General features: G+C 34.5%; 1 protein-coding gene across 1 annotated transcript in view; it reads right to left on the bottom strand.

Annotated features, from left to right (window-relative positions):
• Nucleotides 1–260: 260 nt before the first annotated feature.
• DNAH5 (dynein axonemal heavy chain 5) overlaps nucleotides 261–19,756 on the bottom strand; it is a 119,149-nt gene continuing 99,653 nt past the window's right edge. The window contains exons 59-79 of the mRNA XM_053466374.1: nucleotides 18,863–19,063; nucleotides 18,343–18,522; nucleotides 17,691–17,828; nucleotides 16,875–17,010; nucleotides 15,864–16,180; nucleotides 13,966–14,121; nucleotides 13,320–13,502; nucleotides 12,323–12,566; nucleotides 10,925–11,039; nucleotides 10,574–10,764; nucleotides 9,940–10,061; nucleotides 9,176–9,325; nucleotides 8,821–9,066; nucleotides 8,118–8,337; nucleotides 7,504–7,709; nucleotides 7,188–7,391; nucleotides 6,018–6,233; nucleotides 5,285–5,497; nucleotides 1,755–1,907; nucleotides 1,436–1,667; nucleotides 261–577 (exon numbers count right to left, since the gene is read on the bottom strand). Of these exons, the coding sequence (XP_053322349.1) occupies nucleotides 426–577; nucleotides 1,436–1,667; nucleotides 1,755–1,907; nucleotides 5,285–5,497; nucleotides 6,018–6,233; nucleotides 7,188–7,391; nucleotides 7,504–7,709; nucleotides 8,118–8,337; nucleotides 8,821–9,066; nucleotides 9,176–9,325; nucleotides 9,940–10,061; nucleotides 10,574–10,764; nucleotides 10,925–11,039; nucleotides 12,323–12,566; nucleotides 13,320–13,502; nucleotides 13,966–14,121; nucleotides 15,864–16,180; nucleotides 16,875–17,010; nucleotides 17,691–17,828; nucleotides 18,343–18,522; nucleotides 18,863–19,063 (3,975 nt within the window). The 3' untranslated portion in view covers nucleotides 261–425. The remainder of the gene's footprint in view (nucleotides 578–1,435; nucleotides 1,668–1,754; nucleotides 1,908–5,284; nucleotides 5,498–6,017; nucleotides 6,234–7,187; nucleotides 7,392–7,503; nucleotides 7,710–8,117; nucleotides 8,338–8,820; nucleotides 9,067–9,175; nucleotides 9,326–9,939; nucleotides 10,062–10,573; nucleotides 10,765–10,924; nucleotides 11,040–12,322; nucleotides 12,567–13,319; nucleotides 13,503–13,965; nucleotides 14,122–15,863; nucleotides 16,181–16,874; nucleotides 17,011–17,690; nucleotides 17,829–18,342; nucleotides 18,523–18,862; nucleotides 19,064–19,756) is intronic.

Genomic DNA, 19,756 nt, shown 5'->3' with positions numbered 1-19,756 from the left:
AATGGTTAATACAAACATGTTGCACTCAACAACTTGCACACTTTTACTATAATTTAACATAATAATGTTGAAAAATATATAGAAATGTGTATTTTAAGCAGGCCCTGTACTGCTTATACAATTAATATTTGAAGTTCACGTGATAATGTAACTGGTGGCACAGATTTAACCAAGACTTCACCATGGGTTTTTGGTGGTCTTAGTTGAGTGTGGGTCTAATTGACTTGCAGTTTAAAAGAGTCATAAATAAGATTGCTTGATTTTCCAAAAAAATATGTTTCAATTTATTTATTGTTAAGAAATCATAAATAGAAGACATATAAACAAAAAAAGATTGTACAAACATATTGCACATTCAATGGGAATGGACGGTTATTGCTTTTTAGAGAAACCACAAACATTACTGTATGAATGGGATCATATGGTTATTTGACATCACACAGCAGCGCCACACCACGAAGTATCCAGTGCTCAGGGTGCTGTGTACTTTTCAGATCAACCGCAGCAATGTAGTTCAGATCTGTGCGCACTGGTTTTTTATATATTGGACAGGAGTAGAGCCGGGGGTCTCTTGCAGCTATTGTTTAAAAAAAATAAATAAATAAAAATAAAAAAAAATAAAAAAAAAAAAAGGAGAGAAAAAAAATAAAACATGTTAACTCCACATAAATAAATGCAATTTTACTAGTTTATACATAATCACAGGGTTTTTTTTGTGATGCCACCTCCAGTGATCGGAGGAGTGATCGGTGTCAGTTACCCAGATCTCTCTCTCTAGAGGCAGACCAGACTGCCTGCCGCTGGAGGAGCAAAGCCAGATGGGGATTTCCCTCTAACTGGTCAAAACCGAAGGGAATGTTAGGTCTGTTCCTATAGACCACTGTTACAGTGCTCCCTCGCAATGGGTGCCAGCTATTGACATTGAGCTCAAGGATATGATGTCATATCCAGGTGCAAAACACTTCAGTAAATTTACAAAAATATTGTTTTATTTTTTTAATATATTTAATTTTTTTAATATATTATTTTTTATAATTTTAATATATTCATACTAAATGATATAATGTATCTACATAAATGAAGTTAAAAAAAACCCATATCTATCCCTATAGAATTTTTTTGGGTACACTAAAATGAAAACAGGGAATCCTGAATGAATAAAGATATGTTAAAAAATTGCTCATTTAAGGATTAAACTAAATTAGTAACACTGTGTTATCACTTAATATCACACACTGGTTATTAACTGGCATTTGAATGGATTACTATCACCCTAACTGTTGTTCAAACTTTCTTTGTGGGAAGAAAGGAACCACAGGGATTGAAAGCACATACATATAATAAGCATGGTTAGCATACAATGCCACTTGTTTTGCCCATTGTTCTGGCAATTAATTGTATAATAAGTGCAGAAAGTAACTGTTTGTGAACTTACCCATATTTTCAGCATAAATCCTTATCACAGGCATCAACTCAAACAACACCTTTGGCTTTGATTCTATGAGTTTCATATTTCTTCTGTCCCAGCCAGCTCCTTCAAGGTACAGACCATAGACATAGACACCTTCTTGTGGTGGGCTAGAAATGTCATCCTTCATCCATTTAGTTACTTCATTGCAGATAACTACACTGTCTAACGCCCAGCCTTTGTTAGCTCGGGTAATTTCCTATAAATAATATTTTTTTAAAGTATGAGATACACCAACTGAGAACAACTTTCAACCACAAATGTACTGGGTGGTACATTATATTACCTGTCTCATTGCAGTTAAAAAACCCTGTGGATTAAAAAATCCAGTCATCCAGAAACAATTTGGTCGACTTTCAAAGATCCAAGAAGAAAATTGACGGTTTCGCTCCAAGAGTTCAGTAAACCAAAATCCTAATGTGCTAGAAGCCCAGGAAGCCTACAATAAAAAAAAACAGATAATAGCAGTTAGTATGAAAATCCTCTGTTAAGATATTTTCTTAAAGCTAATTAAGTGTAGAATAGTGGTGTACAACTTCAGGCTCAGAGGGCCAAAAAATGGCAAGCAAATTATGTGCATCCTTGCCAGAAACCCAACAATTTTTTTTAGTTAAAGAGACATACATCAAATACCATCTAGCATGTTATATAACATCAACAATTTGAAAGGTGAAACAAAAGAAACAATCAAGTCCTTATACCTGCCTGTATCCTGTCTCTATTTCATTTATTAAATTAATCTACCTCTATATCAAACATACCTGGCAACATATAAGACAGGTCACAAAACAGAAAACATAAATACAGATCGCCATAGGGAGAGCGCCATCCCTTTTTTTGCCTATATCAAATTTCTATAAAACATTCTTAATAGATTATTTAGGTTAAGTGTCTGTCAGTTTAATGATCCAGTCCTTCCAATTTTATATTTATCAAAGGATATATTTGTTCTGAGCTGTTATACCTTGCTTCATTTTAATTTGGAAATGTACCCGTTCTGTAACTGCTTCCCAGCACAATATTTTATCAGACTTTCAATTTCTGGTGACTGTTATTTTTGCAGCCATCAAAATATGGATAATGATTTTAGTATTTTAGCCAATTCCAAATGGCAAAAAAAAATATTTGCCTAAATCCAGAAAGACTGCATTATGTCTGACAAAATAAGTTATTTTATGAAGACCTTCTTTAAATTTTGGACAACTGTTAGATCTCCAAGTACATAGTCTATTCTGAAATAGGAGCAGTGTACTTTAGAGAAAAACGTAAAGTCTCTCTCTACAGGATGAAATCTCCGCCACATGTCAAACAGAAAAAACCTTTGGGCTACATTTCTAAATCTATTGGAAAGATTATTTCCGTGCGCACCAAGCCCAGGAGGAGATTTGTCCACTTGGGGATCCATAACACAGTTACAGTCCCCCAAAACCCCCAAAGATCCTTGTTTTATTCTATCCGCCTTTTCCAGAACTATTGAGAAAAATATTGGGGCCTATACATTAACAATTGTATATAACTTCTTGATTTCCGCAATAAGAATCATAAACTAATTCTTGGTATTTAATGTATACAGCCAAATTGTTTGAAAAGAAAACAGCCACCCCTCTCTTTTTCTTATCACGTAGCAAGGCACTAATTACTAAGGGAAAACTGTTTGATTTGAAGTATTGTTTATCTGTTGTCTGCCAATGGGTCTTATGGATGGCGCAACTATGAACCTGTTTTTTTCTCAACAAGTTCTAAAGTACGTTACGTTTTTGTGGTGAGTTCAACCCTTGCAAGTTAATTGTGACAAACCTTAAATGTATTATAGGCCATTTCAAAGTGAAATTGCAACAATGACAAATGACATACATTTCAATAGACTCCTTTTGAATATCCCTAAACATTTTTATTTAATAGGTAAAAGGAAAAAAAAAAAACCAGTATGCTTCCACTGGGAACCCCTTGCCCAGTGGAGCGGTCTGGTTCACCAACAATAGGGCACCTAGAAAAAACTAAGTTTCTGAACTATTCCAGAAAAAGTTACTGGAGCTGGTTAGAAGGTATTAAAATGATCAAGTGCTACAGTTGGAATTAAACCGAGAGGAGGAAAAAAAACACAAATTAAAAAAAATAAAATAAAAATACAATAGTATAAAATGTATAACAATAGCTTACCCCACATAATAGTAATCGTTACATCAAAATAATTATTTTCCATCACATAATTATTTCTAAACCTACAACTATTACAGTATTTGCTCGATTATAAGATGACCCTGATTATAAGACGACCCTATAGGAAAAAGGTTTTCTGGAGTGCCTTTTAACCCCTTGTATACCACTCTGCCTCCAGAAATTCCCTTTAACCCCCTATATGCAACTCTGCCTCCAGAAATGCCTTATACCCCCCTTATATGCCACTCTATCCCATGATATGCCTTATAGTGGCATTTAGGGGTATAAGGCATTTCTGGAGGCAGAGCGGGATATATAGGGGGTTAATATTTTTCCCAATCATAGCTTTTATTAAATATGAAAAAATAGTTTACATGAATTAATATTTACAACGATCACCTCCTAAACTGCAATGGTGTCGCTGAAATGCTACGATCACGAGGCATTCAGGGACACCAAACTCCCACCCCAGGACGTGCCGTGACCGGTCCGGAGAGCGGCCACAATCGCCACTGTGAGTGATTTTGCCACTCGCAAGATGGCGACGTCCTTTAAAAAAAAAAAACAAGAAATAAAAGAAATAGTAAAAAAAAAAAAAAATAGCAAAACGTAAAAATAATTTCCCACTGGGAACCTTCAAAAAAATAAAAGTCAAAAATTATATATATATATAACAAATGTATGTGATCAAGTCCTAAAATTAGCAGTTAAGCTTAAAACAATTCTTGCACGGAAAGCGTTAAAATACTGGCATGTTAAATGCCCATGGGGTGTCTACTTTTTTCCTGAACACATATTGGGGTGTCGTGTGACAGTGACACATACCAGGATCTGTACATTCATACCTAAAGTATGTGTGTGGGGAAAAACACACACAAAAAAATACTACTGCAAACTTTGAAAAAATACTGGTGGTAAAATGTGTGCATGCAAAGAGTTAAAATACCAGCATTTGAAATACCCTGGGGTGTGGCCCTTTTGCCCTCAAACAGCTTGGCAAACCCATTCATCCTGCACTCAGGAGAGGTTGCTGAACACATATTGGGGAGTTTTACGATAGTGACATATACCAGAACCAGGATTCATACCTGAAGTAAAATGTGTGTGTAAAACAAAATGCAAAAATATGACTACCACAAAGTTTGACAAAGACTGGTGGTAGAATTAGTGCATGGCCAGCTTCAAAAATACCTGAAATAGCACATGGGGGGAAGAATTACCATATTTGGGGGGGGGAAACGCCACCTGTACTTATTGCCCCATAACATGCAGAAAAAAAAACATACAAACATTGGGTATTTCTAAATAGTACAATCTATTTAGCAGGTTTTTTCATTAGCTTTTATAGATGAGTAAAATATTTTTCAAGGAAAAGTTAGAAAAAGTAATATTTTCTAAATTTTTCACCATATTTTATACTTTTATAGTAAATAATATAATGTAATTAAAACAATGACATTTAAAGAAAGCCCTTCTTGTCCTGAAAAAAACAATATATAACTTGTGTGGGTTCGGTAAACGGGAAAGAATAAAATTACAGCTAACACGAGCAGCGCAGAAATGTAAAAACAGCCATTGTCACAAAGAGTACAAAAAATAAAATCAGCCATCGTCACAAAGGGCTTAATTTAAAAACTACATTATTGCATTACTCACCTTTTTCCAGCGTTCAGGTATTCTGGCATCATACATGCAATCTAGTGCATCTCTTAAATTTTCACTCATTATAATGGTTCCATCAATGGCAAGTTTTAGGTCTGTGAGGGTAGTTCGCACCAAGCTTATTACCCTCTGCATTCTGTCTATTTCCTGTCGTAGAAAGATGTTCATAGGCTGGAAAGGTCCCATTTTTTGGAGTCGTTCTCTGACCTTAAAAGAACACATAGGCAGGATTATTACATTTTGGTTTTATGCCAATTATTTTCCCTGCACCGAAACTTGCTGTAAAAGAATACGATTATTTATGTTAAGAGTGTTTTTTAAATGTCGCATAATGCAAGTCGGCTATTAAAAATTATATTTCTAAGAATATTATAATGCAAGCCTAGCATAATAGATCCTACTAGCAGATACAATACTTATTTTTCCAGTAAAAATTCCGGTAAAATTGTTTCCGTTTCATCTGAAATAATTTCTATTTGTAGAATTATATTTCTTGAACACCAAGAAAATTTGTTAGCTATTACACAGCAGTGAAAAATAAACGTTACATTCAATGGTAAGTACTATAGACATTAACTTATAATCTGTTATGGATAGACATCTGTAGTAAGATACATTTCTAGTCCCACATCATGAAAAAATACAGTTACAGCGCTTATCCTGTTACTTTTGAGAGTTGGAAAGTAAATTAAAATTATGCTTAATGAATTCATCTATGTTTACTCACTTCAAATGGTATATAATCTGATGGGAGTTTCTCTAGCATATCATCCGCAAGTCGAGCAACCACTGCTTCTCTTGTCTCACCACCACCCCCGGAGCTGTCTTTTGGCTGGATGCTAAGAATGGTATCCAAAACATCTTTTGCCAGCTTACTCTGATATGTGATATCTGCATTGGGATGCAACCCGAACACCTCCGGCGTGTCATATGCAGGCAAGCCCTAAAAAGTGATCATAACTAATTTTGGTAAAGAAAGCACACACTAAAATACACAAAAATGTATTGAGAGTATATTTGTAGTATGTATTTGCACATATTATACACCACATGAAATATATATAATAGAAAGTTTAAGATCTGTAACAATTTTATTAAAAAAATACTATCTCATCAAAGCATCAGATATACTTCAGGTGTAGCTTAACGATGTTTCTTACTCATCTGAGTCTGAATTTTATTTTACAGGTGTACCCAAAGTCTACAAGCCTTATGTTCCTTTGGGTATTTTATGAAGTAATACTGGTAGATTTTTGCACCTGTTTATGCAGGTAGCTCATGTTGATGTATTTACAATTTTTACTCTTGCTCTATTATTTCTTAACAGGCAAGTTCTGCTAGCAATAACAGGGAGCATTCACAGCAAATCACAATGATTCCTAATAGGTAGAATAAAAGTATACATCATATACCAGTGTTGAATAAAACCAGTGAATATAGATGTGTGCCAACAACATATATGCCAGCTGGTTCCAGCAATAGGTTAATTCCCTGAGCAGCTATAGTGAAATCAAATTGAACCTACGGGTTTTCAGCATGTATAAAATTAGCTAGAGAAAAATTTAAAAAGCTATCTTTCCACATATAAAGATATTTTTTTTTTCTTTTTTAATGAAGGCAATATTGGTGTAAAACTGCTGTTAACATAGCAACCAATGGAATGCTAATTGGAGAATTCCAATGGTTGCTATGTTGATAAGATCCCATTTCAAACTTTGCTCTACGTTTGTTCTTGTAAATAAAAAACAAAAATCGTCTGTGCTTCAGTAATGTAGAAATTCATCACAAAATAAACGTAAAACTATATTTTGCAAAAATCTTGATTCTGTTATATTTACATGTTTCAAAGCACAATAAGAGCTACGCATGTGTTCAAGGGATATCAAGGTCTACTCACTTGTATGTATTGTAGATACTGGTCTACAGTAGTACATTTTGGTACGTTGTAGCCCTTGTAAAAACAGAAGTCTGGGCTAAACATACTTTCACTAAACCAGACTTTAGCAAATGTATTTAGTAGCCTTTTGTCGTAGTCATCAGTGACTCTTCCGCCATACTGGATTTCACCGATCATGTATCGAACAGTGGTCCACGAGACACCCTAATTATAAAATAAAGGTTCTTTAGAATTGTGCAGCATGGGATTTCAAAAACAAATACAATTAATGGTATAAACAAGTAATATAAACAAGTTATATAACAAGATATAACACCTTTTTGATATCCATGTCATCTAGGTGATTCTGAACGAACTGTACTGTAGCATTAAAATCTGCCTGATTGAATTCATATGGGATATTCCACCCCAATGGTCCAAACTTCCGTCTCTCTTGAACTGTTGAGTGCAGAAATGCCACTGCGTACAACATGGGCTTCCACTGTGTCATACTGCTAACATCAAGAAGATCTTGACTTACACCTATTGAAAAAGGAACAACACCATGTAACATCACACTGAATGATACACACACACATTATATTATATATATATATATATTTATATATATATATATATATGACTTATAATGAATGAATGACTTCAAATAAGAGAGAAATGGATGGGTAGATCGATCTAGAATCATTTTTATGAATCTATAGATTTTTTGTGGGCAATACTAAATTATATATCATCATTTTCCACAAAAGGTGTGATGTAGTTTCATAGTACACTTTTAATCAACAAAATGCTTATGATTTGAACATATAAAGAGTTTTCTTTTAATCACTGTTGTCTTCTTTTAAATTACTTACTACCCTCATATTTCTGAAATATTTGAGAATACACAGTACTAAATTATTTGAATTAAAAGGAGCCGTATAAACGTACCACCATATGTTCTCTTCAGTCCAGCTTTAAGTCCTTGAGGTGGTTCATTGGTAAATTTGATTGACATTTGTAGAAGAGTAATGGGAAAATTCTTGTGAACCTCAGTAGTCATCCACAGACGAAATGAATCATGTACGGTGTCTGTCTCTACAATGGTGTCCATCAACTCATCCAAAAAGTCCAAACCTAGATGGCAATTTTGGAGCAGGGCCCATCCTCCCTATTAAAAAATTGCATTGTATCAAAAAAATGAATAGAAAGCAGGAACGTACCCATATCGTGGTGGTACTTGACAATGGTAAACCTTTTAAAACAGAGAGTGTGGCTTAGTTCTGAAACCTATCATGACTGTGGAATTTGTTGAAGTGCTGGGAATATTCGTTTTTAAATAACGTAAACAAATTTAAATGCATTTTGCATTGGAGACTATGGAAAGCACTCTGTAGTGCTTCTAAGCAAATGAGGTGGTTAACACATAAAAAATCCACATTTAGACATACAGACACAACAGGAGTTTGACAAAGCAAATGAGCAGCTGGTCAGTTTGCCTCACTGGACGTGTCATGACTGTCCATTTACTATTAAAAGGATTACAGCATATTAGTACTATGCTATTATTTAATATTTGTAATGCAATTATCCTGATCAATATTTTTGTTTGGTGAAAATACAATTTTTTTTTTTTTTTTTTTACAAAACTTACATGAGCCATGGTTTGCTGAAGAAGTTTTCTCGCGTGAACCTCCTGACCCTGTCCCATAGAAACGTAACGGGTCTCAATTTTCTGTCTCTTTCCTAGAGCAATAATGGAATCTGTTGGGTCTGATCCCATGGAAAGGAAGCAAATAAGGGGTGTGCGTGGATTAGATTCTTCCCATGTTTTCTCCAAGTCCAAAATCACTCCTTCAGCATATTTGTTTCCCATGGAATCCATAATGTACTTTCTGGCCTATTGTAGGAGAACACAACGGTGACATTTACATTATTTTTAGTAACAAATTATTTAAAGGTAATTTAATATAATGAAATGCTATCATATAAAAAGGTTATTATTCTACCTGTGCAATAGTTCTGTCAGGGCACCAAGATCGGATCAGCAGTAACCGTCGGAAGCAGTCAAGTGCTTGATCATAACCACTTGGAACTTGCTCCTCTTCAGGAAATTCTTTATCAAACCAAAGCTTCCATTGCTTCTCATTTCGGGTAATCTGGAGTATTTTGGAAAGAAAAGGTATTATTTTTATGTTTTAAGGATTTTTTTGTTGAAAATATATAGCAAGTCATAATCGAGAGAGTTGCTTTGGCACAACACTACATGTATTTCCCTACGCATACAATTCTGCAAGTTCTACTTAAGTTGTATTAATTATATTTCCTGGGACTTTCATATTGTGCCCTGGATACTAAAATGCTAAAATACAACATTTCAAACAAATAAGACCACCCGTCAAAGAATAAAAATTATTTTTTTTCTTAGAACAGACCTTCTTTTAATAAGTGCTATTTAAAATGCTATTTTTAATAGAAATAAAACATTGATTAGTGTGTGATGAATAAACTACATCATATTTCTGGATGCTGTAAACTTGCATAATCCTTAGAACTGTGGTGTTGTTATGTAATATTGTCTCTGTGGAAAACTGTCACTTAATATTCTAACTATACTATTAATCATGGGTCAAAATCATCATTGTTCACTATAGGATTACCATATGTCTAATCATTTCAGTTCCAGACAGCTCATGTTGTAGTGTGTATGGTAGACATTTTGCCTGATCTCTTTCATTTGTGTTATTTCTTCTATTATTAGACCTTGGCTCACCTGATCAAGAATATCAGAAAACTGCCTCAATTTACTTAATTCTACAAGATTGAGCCATGTCATGTCCAAGATCCACTTAGAAGGCTTGGGAGGACAAGCTTTCAGATCTAATGAAGCACCGCCTGTAAAATACAAACAAAAACCCAAATAGTTTAGAGAGGATTCCATCCTAATGTCGCAGATCAATTAATTAGTTAATCTAAAATTTGAAATACATTAAATTATTTGCAAAACTAGCATGCATTACTAAGTGCAAAGATATTGCGTGATAAAGATGTATTTTGTGTTTTTTTGTAAAAAAAATATTGAACCTCAAAGTCAAAATTTTTGCATAATCCACACACTCCCTAATGCTTAACCAGACTAGAGGGAGATTGTGATCGCCCAATCAGTCCTGCATGCTGCAGTTGCTGATCTGGCGGCTGTGCGCCCCCTCGCAGCTGCACCCGAGGCGAGTACCGCTCTCATCTCACCCTTCCTCCATCCCTGCAAAGCGGGGACAAATCGGGACAGTTGGGGGGCATGATAATCATACATAATTTCTGCTTCCATGTAAAACCTATGTAAAACCTATGTTCAGTTACTATATATTTAATATGAAAGCCAAGTATCTACAATGTATATCATATATAACCTTTTATGAGGGTGAGAAACTCTTCATGCTTCACTCTGTTACTCTGCATGTCGATCTTCAGAGTAAGCAGCAATGTAAACAAAAACTTATGTTCCTCATATAGGCCTCTTGCGGAGTATTTATAGATTTCATAAGTCATGTGCTCTATTATGTTTGCAATCCTTTTGCTTGTAATAGGGCTTTTCACTGATCTGCAACAGGGACATATAAAATACATGGGTTATATAAAAAAAAGGGGAGAATAAAAATGAACATTCAAATTGATATAATTCAATTATAAATTCAAAATTCTGTTATCTTGCATCTTAGAAATGTTTATAGCTAAGCACAAAAATAAAGTAAACCAAGTACCTGGCTAATGAAAGATCAAAGAGTCCCAAGAACTGACGCAGAGAAGTTTGATACATCACATTTACCATACTCATTTCTGTTATCAAGAAATACAAGATGCTCCCCCTGGTTGCAACTAAAAAAAAAAAAAAGAAATAACTTCTAGTTTACAATGTTTCATGTATAGTTTGGTGCTTTTTAGAAATCAAATAAATATAGCAGTATTTATGCAATCTTGAATTCCTTTAGTCTAGGTATAGGCAATAATTCAACAGGTAAGGAGTCACATCACCATTTCTCTAAATCATCACACATTTTGTTAAGATAGTATCATCCAAAGGTTAAAAGCTTATATAATTTCCTTTCTTATGAACTTGCAGTATAACAACTTCCCACCAAGTTAATAGAAGGTTATATATATATATATATATTGCATGATGGCTCTCCAGGTGTCGAGATCAGCACCTCTAGGTTAGAACTTCTAGATCAGTGGCACACAACTCCAGGGCTCTAGGACCACAAACCAGCTTGTGCACAGGCATTTTAACTAGATAAAAGTTATATTGAAAAAGTACAAAATACTTTCAAGGAGGAAAGGGTAGACAACGAGCCACAGTAAGCATGTTAGTCACATTTAATAAAAAAATAGCTTATTTTACTTTCTACCTACAAACAGGATTAGGTGAGGATTGCAAGGGAAACAGGACGCAGTTGGACCCCAAGCTATTCAGATTCAAAGCTTTTGAGCCACTACTTGATGTATTTTTTTTGGGTGTGTTTTAATTGCCAGCATTTATATCTTGCCCGGAACCTTTCCCAGATCCATTTGTGGATTTTCTACTCTCTAAGACAAAACTTGATTGAGTGCATGCAGAGTGTGTTGTCTCTGTTTTTTTTTATTACTGTACATGCCCACTTGGGCTGAATGATGCCAATCATCTTTTAAACAGAATATTGTGTTAGAAAGTCTTACTTCACATTTACGCATGTTTATGCAAAACATTTACATATCCCCATAGTTTATTAGGGAAATGTTGTTTTCCTTTTTTAACTTAATGTTTATTGACGCGACGGCCCCTGCTTTCACAAAAGGACCTTTTTTCTGGTGGGAATGTTCTCATATAAGCAAATATCCAGGAATTGCATTTTCATGTGTTTTCTTCTAAAATGCTTTAATTAAGAGGTCCTCACATTAAAGTTAATATTTCTATTAAGTCAAACAGTGACACCTGCAGGGGAACTATTTCTTGTGTTTCTGTAACACCTAGAGTAAAACAAAATGATAAAGTAACCATAGGGATATAAGAAACTCATTAATTGTAATAAATGTCATTGTGTATTGTGTTTTCAACAATAAGAAATATGCTTAGTTATTATAAGCCTGGTCAGTACGATTTTTCTTTACTATTATATGTTTACCAGGTCTGTACTCCTCCCGAGCAGAGTTGATTTGTATTTCAGTCTCAGCTGATATTTGCAGTTTCTGGGTGACTTCTTCTGAGGTTTTTTTTGTATTACTGAGCACAGTGATGAGACTCTCGTCATCTACTAAAGAGCCCTGTGTGCTGGTCAATCTAAATAGGAGGTTGTCCTCCAGCTCTTTCATCTTTCTTTTGTTTGCAGTCACATCCTCCATGAGATCGGTTCTTTCCTTCTCTAATTCCTGATAACATAGGAAAAATTAACCTTTGTGTATTAACATAACATTTCAGCCTTGGCCCCCTAACAACAAAAAATGCAACAGAACAAGTTTAGATTTTCAAATGATAGTTTAAATGCGTAAAGATATGCATTTTCATACATATAAGCATAGCCTACTTAAATGCAGTTTTGTTTAATAGGCATAGTTATGTATGCCAGAACAGTCCCAACAACTGAACTTGTGTCTCCACTGTCCTGGAAATAGTCTTGTTAACTGGAACAGTGGAAGTTTTTGCATGACATGAATCAGCTGCTGGGCATATGGAAAATGGGTAGACATGGGTCGTGATGTCACACTACAACCTAAAAACCTATGGAGGGGACCTATGGGTCATGTCATATTGTATCCTGGCGTTCCATCATGGAAAATTGCTAAAGTAGTAATAAATACAAAAGTAGGCATGACCCTTTCTTGATATGCATCATACATTAAATGAAAAGTTAATATGCTCAATTTCATCAATTATGGATTTTTAATTATTTGCCTAAATTGTAATATATAGAGGCACTGCCTTAAAAATTATTTTAAGTAGAATAAAATAGAAGGGTCAGGTAGGCTAGATGGGAGAACACCCTTTCTTTCCTCTTTGATTTAGGCCTAACTGGCAGCGGCCAGTGACATAAGAAAGAATTGTTTCTAAACACTACTGACAAAACTCAAATCTGCCCCCCACATGAGAACCAAAACAAAAAAACCCCACAGATTTCTTCATACCTGCTTCTCTGTCAATATGACACGTCCCAGTAACTGATCCTCTAGGCCTTTCATGGTGACAGTAAAGTCAATTATAGAGGTACGAGCACTTATTTCTGGAGTGTATGCTGGATTAGGAAGCTTAGTAGTAACGTATAGCCTAAAACCATTCATCACATCTACTTCTTTATCACCAACTTTCACCTAGATAAAATAGACTTTTGTCAGTTCCTGAAAACGTAGCATTCAAAATAGGAATCATGCTATTGATTGAAAATGCAATACATAAACTACTTTTCTTTATCAAGCCAAATGTCCATTATTTTAGTAATACCCCCCTAGAAATGCAGTTTTTTTTATAAGATCCACATTTATAAATGTCTAATTATTAAACATTTTGTAACTTCTCTCTTTCATACATGCAAATATAAATTACAATCTCATATTAAGGTGGCCTTAAAGCTCCTTTAATGTCATACACACATGGTAGCTATAAAATTGACCCATCTCTGCATGGTATATTTTTAATAAGCAATTCTGTTTAAAGTGACCTACTGTTTACTAAAATTATGAATATAAACCCAGTACACATTACCGCTACATGTTGTATGCATTTGTTTCCAAACAAAATATTATTCATGCAATTAAATAATGATTCTCATAATACTTTGTAAGTAGATCCTGTTTTGATGAAGTTTTTTTCCAAAACATTATCCAGGGCCGGGTCCAGCTCTTCACCAACATCTTCAATCAGTAATGGCCTTCCAAGAGAAAGACTGTCCTCTAGATGATTTCTAAAGTACTTGTGATTTAGTGATGTAATCTAAATTGCAAACAAAAACAATAATTTGACAGCTATGTTTAATTTACCCATATATTGGCTTCCAGATATTTTGATAAAATGTTATAGTTATTGTTCACTAAAAATAAAATAAACCAAAAAATATACTGATCACTTATTCACTAACTTACTTCCTGCTATTTTCTGATGGCCACTGACCTTTCATTGGCACAAGAATAAGCGAGACATTGCCCTCTGGCACCGAAATACATACAATGAGCCTCCTTTAACCCCTTGTTTATTAAGGTATAGTTTTCCCTAAAATCTGGAGGGTGTCACCTTCATTGGGGCAGGCCTCCTACCAGCACCACGCACTCCACTCCTCCGTGTCCTACCCTGCAACAGCGTCTCTTCTGGCATACTGAGTTTTTTTGTATGTATACCAACAATAATTGCTGTTTTTCATTTTTATATGCCTTTTATATGTATAGTCGAGTAAACCATGCATCACATAACTTGATATAATGATACAAAAGTTATGTCCCCATTTTCTTAGGCCAAGCAAAATCATACAAATGACATAAAAATGTTTATGAAAAGCCCTAGCCCCCTTATAAAACTACACACCTAAGGTATATTTACTATCATGTAGACTGCACATGCAGCCAACATGTACAACACATGCCAGAGTAGACGTATAAAAAAGGGTTAGATGCCATAACTACCCTATAGAAACAAAATCTAGAATGCCACAATTTTACTTAACTGAGGGAGGTGAGAGTAGTCATCCACATAAGCCCATTTTAAAAATATTAAATATCTTTAAGCAGCCAATCAGTTGCTATAATCAGATTGCAGAGGAGATGGGGAGCCCTGTAGCTTTAGCTTCTCCCTAACTTATATTGCGTATTAAATTAATCAGAAAGTACCGTAATACGCATTATTCTTTGTAATAGCTTTCTAGGGCATTAAGCTGTCCCTTTATGTTCTATTTATTTAGGCATAGACAGTTTTGAAAGGTAGGGGGCAGGGGCAAGCTAAGGCTCGTGGAGCTTTTTTTTAACCTAAAATCTATCTTCTCTTATTCATCTCTCTCTTTCCTCTTTTGTATCTTTACTAAAACATCCCAAGCCCTATGAAAACCACCATCTGAAACCAAGCACTAACTCGTCCACCCCTTTGTTCATTTTATTTATACATCCTTTTTTGCATCCTGAAACCACTTAACCTTAATTACTGCTACAAATGAGCTAATCTTCCCTTTTTTACCCCTTTTTGTAAACTCAGAAGCAGGGCCCTCATAAGCCCACCATTCCAGCCAGGAACTTTGTATAAAAGTACCATAAGGATAGACGACAAGCTCACAGGCAGGGTTCTCCACTCCTGTGCTAATATGTAATCCTATATTTGTTATGGATGTGTTAACTTCCCTTATTAATTTGTACAGTACTGCGTGATTGGTTGGCACTAAATAAATAAAAGGTAATAATAATAATGAGGCAATGGCAGGTCCAGCGTGGGTTTATCAGAAGAACTTGATATAAAGTCAAATGCGGCACTTCTGATGCAGCTGCAGTTTCTGCACCAGGCAAATTGGTGGGGGTTTATCTGTGTTGGTGGGGACAAAAACAGGGTTTGATGGGGACATGGCAGGTGCTGTGGGTGCATGGCAATGCTGATGTTTATTTTTTTAAGCGTTTTTTTTTGTGTTTAGTGTGATGGTATGGAATGTCATGATAGGCAAAACGTGTTACTAAGCATTCATATAATTACATATCCAATACCTGAAGTTCATTTTTAATTTCTTTGTTTTTAATCCAAATTTTGCCTTGTGTCTGTGGATCAATAAGGAGGGGGTAACGGGCTGCTTTTGTTACAATTATTCCATTCTGAATTGAGAGATCATCGTTTGGTAGGCCTTGCAGATTCCATTCACTGATGGTGGGTGTGTCTATTAACATCTCAGTCAGGTTCAAATTGAGTCCAAATGGAATTTTCCTGGTTTTCATTTCCTTTCTCCAATCAGTCAACAGCAAGTTCCGGAACTCTTGATTAAATGGACCAGAATATGACAAGAAAGCTGTAGCAAGCAGGACGTCACCTGAAAACATAAAAAACACTACACTTATTAACTGTATTTCAGAAAAAATGGGCATCATAATGTTGGCATAAAACATCACAGCTGATGTAATGAAAACATGACACAATGTGCATATGGCAATAGAATTTTTCCTGATGTTTCTACATTTTACTTGACAAAAGAGGAAAAAAAACGGAATATAAGCACATGAAAAAAAACAAATGATGCGGCTTCTGCCACGACAAGGCATCCTCTACATGAGGTGAGGTAAAAGAAACAGTAGTGGTCTAAACACGTAACACTATTGGATACCCAGTTCAAGCAGAAATATGAATAAAGAGGGAACAGGGTCTACACGCCTCAACCAATTTACATGTTTAGAAAAGAAGTAATGAGCAAAATGAGTGTATATGCAGTCATAGTCATAGTATGTCTGCTTATACAATACTGTTTTTTTTTTATCACTTTATACGGCGTTGGAACGGCAACCAAGCTTTTAAAAAATATAGAATTAAAAGTCTAACATTAAAGTAATGTATCTGTCAGTCTTATATTGTGTGCTACCATGTTTTCTCCTGTGTTTTCTTAATAGCTTATTTGTCATTTTAGATGCAATAAGTAATAAGTATCATAATGATAATATTAATCTCTCTGTTCTATATGTTAATTCTGACAAGTAATGCCATCACTTAATTTAAAATGAGACCTTCCGTACCGACAAGTCGTTTGGTCTTTGCAGCGAATTCCTTGCTTTCTTCTGTCCATCGCTCTTTTTCTCCAGCAAGGCCACTAATCAGGCTTGAAGCTGTTTGCATCTTATGTCTGCAGCGTTCAGCATCTTCTAGCAAAGTCTGTTTGCATGGAAGTGAGAAAAAACTCAATATGGTCTATTGACAAGGTAGATTTCTTAATCAAAATCAGTGTTTTATCATCAATTGCATTTATTTTTACTTTTTTACTTTTAATTGATTTGTTTTGTGTTTGTTACATAGAAGGTTATTGTTAGAACACAGCCCCTACAGTGCAATATATACACATACACATTTACAGTAAATACACACATACTAACACGTATACACATGTATATATATGAAAAAAAATCTTTAATCTAGTACACGTTAGAAATTGGAATCTATCTATCTATACAAAAATGTGATTTGGATTTTTTTTATTTTCATTTTCTTTTATTACGCACTTAAGGTTTAGTCCACACAGTTCCCACACATGACTATGCCTAACTAGATTCTTTCTTTTTGCATTAGTGAGAACCATTAAAATACAGAACAAGATAGTAAATCCTTTCAATTGCATCTTATCTTTTCATAATCAAGTATCCTGTAGTCTATTATCTAAACACAGCCATACAGAATATGTTGCGATAACTGATGTTCTCTTTTTTGGTACTGGCTTTTTTCTGACGTACAGCCCCAATTATAATTTCCCGTTGTTTCAAATGTTTTATTTTCACACCAGGCGGCATGTTGAAAATAAGCAACTTAAAAAATTCAGCAAACAGACCAATTATACTAACCTGCTTTTCCATCATAGCCTTTTCATACTGTGCCTGAACCACATCGAGCTCAGCTTGCTTAGCATCTAATTCTGCCTGGGCCTTTTGCAAATCCAAATTGGCAGTAGCAAGTCGGCTCTCCTGAATTGCTAAATTAGCCTATGAAAGAACAAAACACAGATAAGCTAAAAATACTTTGGAAATAACACGCTGTTTTCCATAAACATTCTAATCACATAATTCAATTAAAATAAAACCAAACTGCTTTATTTAATTGACCAGAATACAAATTTTGTTTTTTAAGTGAAATTATATGCTAGTCGTCCAGGGTACAAATAATTACATTTTTGCGGTGCAGTAACTTTGTCTTGAAACTCATATGCAACATGGTATGTGCATTTCATTTAATTGATATGAAGTGTAGTTATAGGTATGTTGTTTACAAATGTTGCTTAATGGTTATTTTTTTAATTGGTATTCAGCAGATATCTTGTCAGACTCTTTTTTGTTAGACTTTCTACGTTTACATAGTCCATATATGACCATTCTAAAAATATGTGTGGCATGGGAAACAGATGGGCAGGTGAAGCCGAGACCTGGGAAAGCAACACTTCACCAGTAAAGTTACCAGGTATGCGCCTCAGTGATGAAGTGCATGAAAAGTAAGATTTACCTTTAGAGGCAAAACCTCTTTATTTATAGAATAAAAAGCAGCCATAGCTTTGGTCCAGGAGCAAAGCCCAGCCACATTTCCACAAACTCGCTTTGCAGTCTCAATGTTGTAATCTGGCATTTCAAAGTATGGTGCCAATAGTTCCACCACCTCTTCATTGATTGTATCTTTCGCAAATTGCTTCAAATGAAAGAAAAAAAAACATTTTACATCACATTCACCCAGCTAAACATCAACAAATAATACACCAAACTTAATAGCATTGTAATAAATTATTGGTCTTCTTTGTGTAGTGTGTAATTTAGGTTACATACAATATACAATACAATTGTTTTTCTTCTGTGACCTGTATACCTTACTACACTATGATGGAATATAGTTGGAGGACTAAGCAGAAAAAATCTATATATCGCTCTACCATGCCTACGGGTACAAAGCATTATATTATTATACAAAAAAAAAATTAATTTAATTAAACTGGATGCATTAAACTTATTTTCCAGAATGTTATCGTCTGTACCTGAAGACTCTGCAAGAAATTCCCAATCATGAGTTTTAGGGATTCTTGCCAAGAGGGGACAGTACATCCCTTTTCTTGGTCCACTTTGACAGGGTTGACTTTCCTCTGGAACAGTAAGAGCACACAATCCATAATGCGCATGATCAGATGAGGTGGTCTTCCTAAAGTTCGTACGGTAGAAATGTCCGAAGGCTTGATAGTCTATAAGCAAGTTAGAAGGAGAAAATGTAATGGTTGAACAATGATACATATACTATAATTATATATATATATATATATATATATATATATATATATATATATATATATATATATATATATATATATATATATATATATATATATACACACACACACACATATAACGTACATTAAATATGTGCCTATATTTGTTTTCCTTGTTTTGCACCATTTTATTAAATGTCTTATTATTGTGGGAAACGAGGTACTAGCTTTTTAAATCCACATAAAAATGAGATATAATGACAAAAAAAATTCATACTAGGAGCAAAATAAAATATTTGAGGTTTGACATTTTTTACACTAGGGCTAAAATAAAATATAACAATGTATACTACATAATACGTGTTGAGTTAAAATTAGTTTGAAATTCTGATTTCCTTCATAGCGTATAGATTTTTTTACAAAATTATATTAGTGTAGTTGAGTGAAAACCAAAACCATTTGACAGTCAACCCAGATGTTAAGAAACAAATTGCTATTAAAATAAGCATGAAATTGCTTCCCCCAACCTAACACACAGTATTTCAAATGACATATTATGCAAAAAAAATGATCAATGTAATTTAATACTCTGCATTTAAAAGAATATTTTAAATGTACCTGTGTTTATATTGAAGACATTTTACATTTGTTATGTGTCTTAACCCTTTA

The sequence above is a fragment of the Spea bombifrons genome, chromosome 5, assembly GCF_027358695.1.
Source record: "Spea bombifrons isolate aSpeBom1 chromosome 5, aSpeBom1.2.pri, whole genome shotgun sequence".
In the NCBI taxonomy this organism is placed as follows: Eukaryota; Metazoa; Chordata; class Amphibia; order Anura; family Pelobatidae; genus Spea; species Spea bombifrons.
Note: the sequence above shows the minus strand (reverse complement) of the source record. Positions and strands in the feature narration are given on the sequence as shown.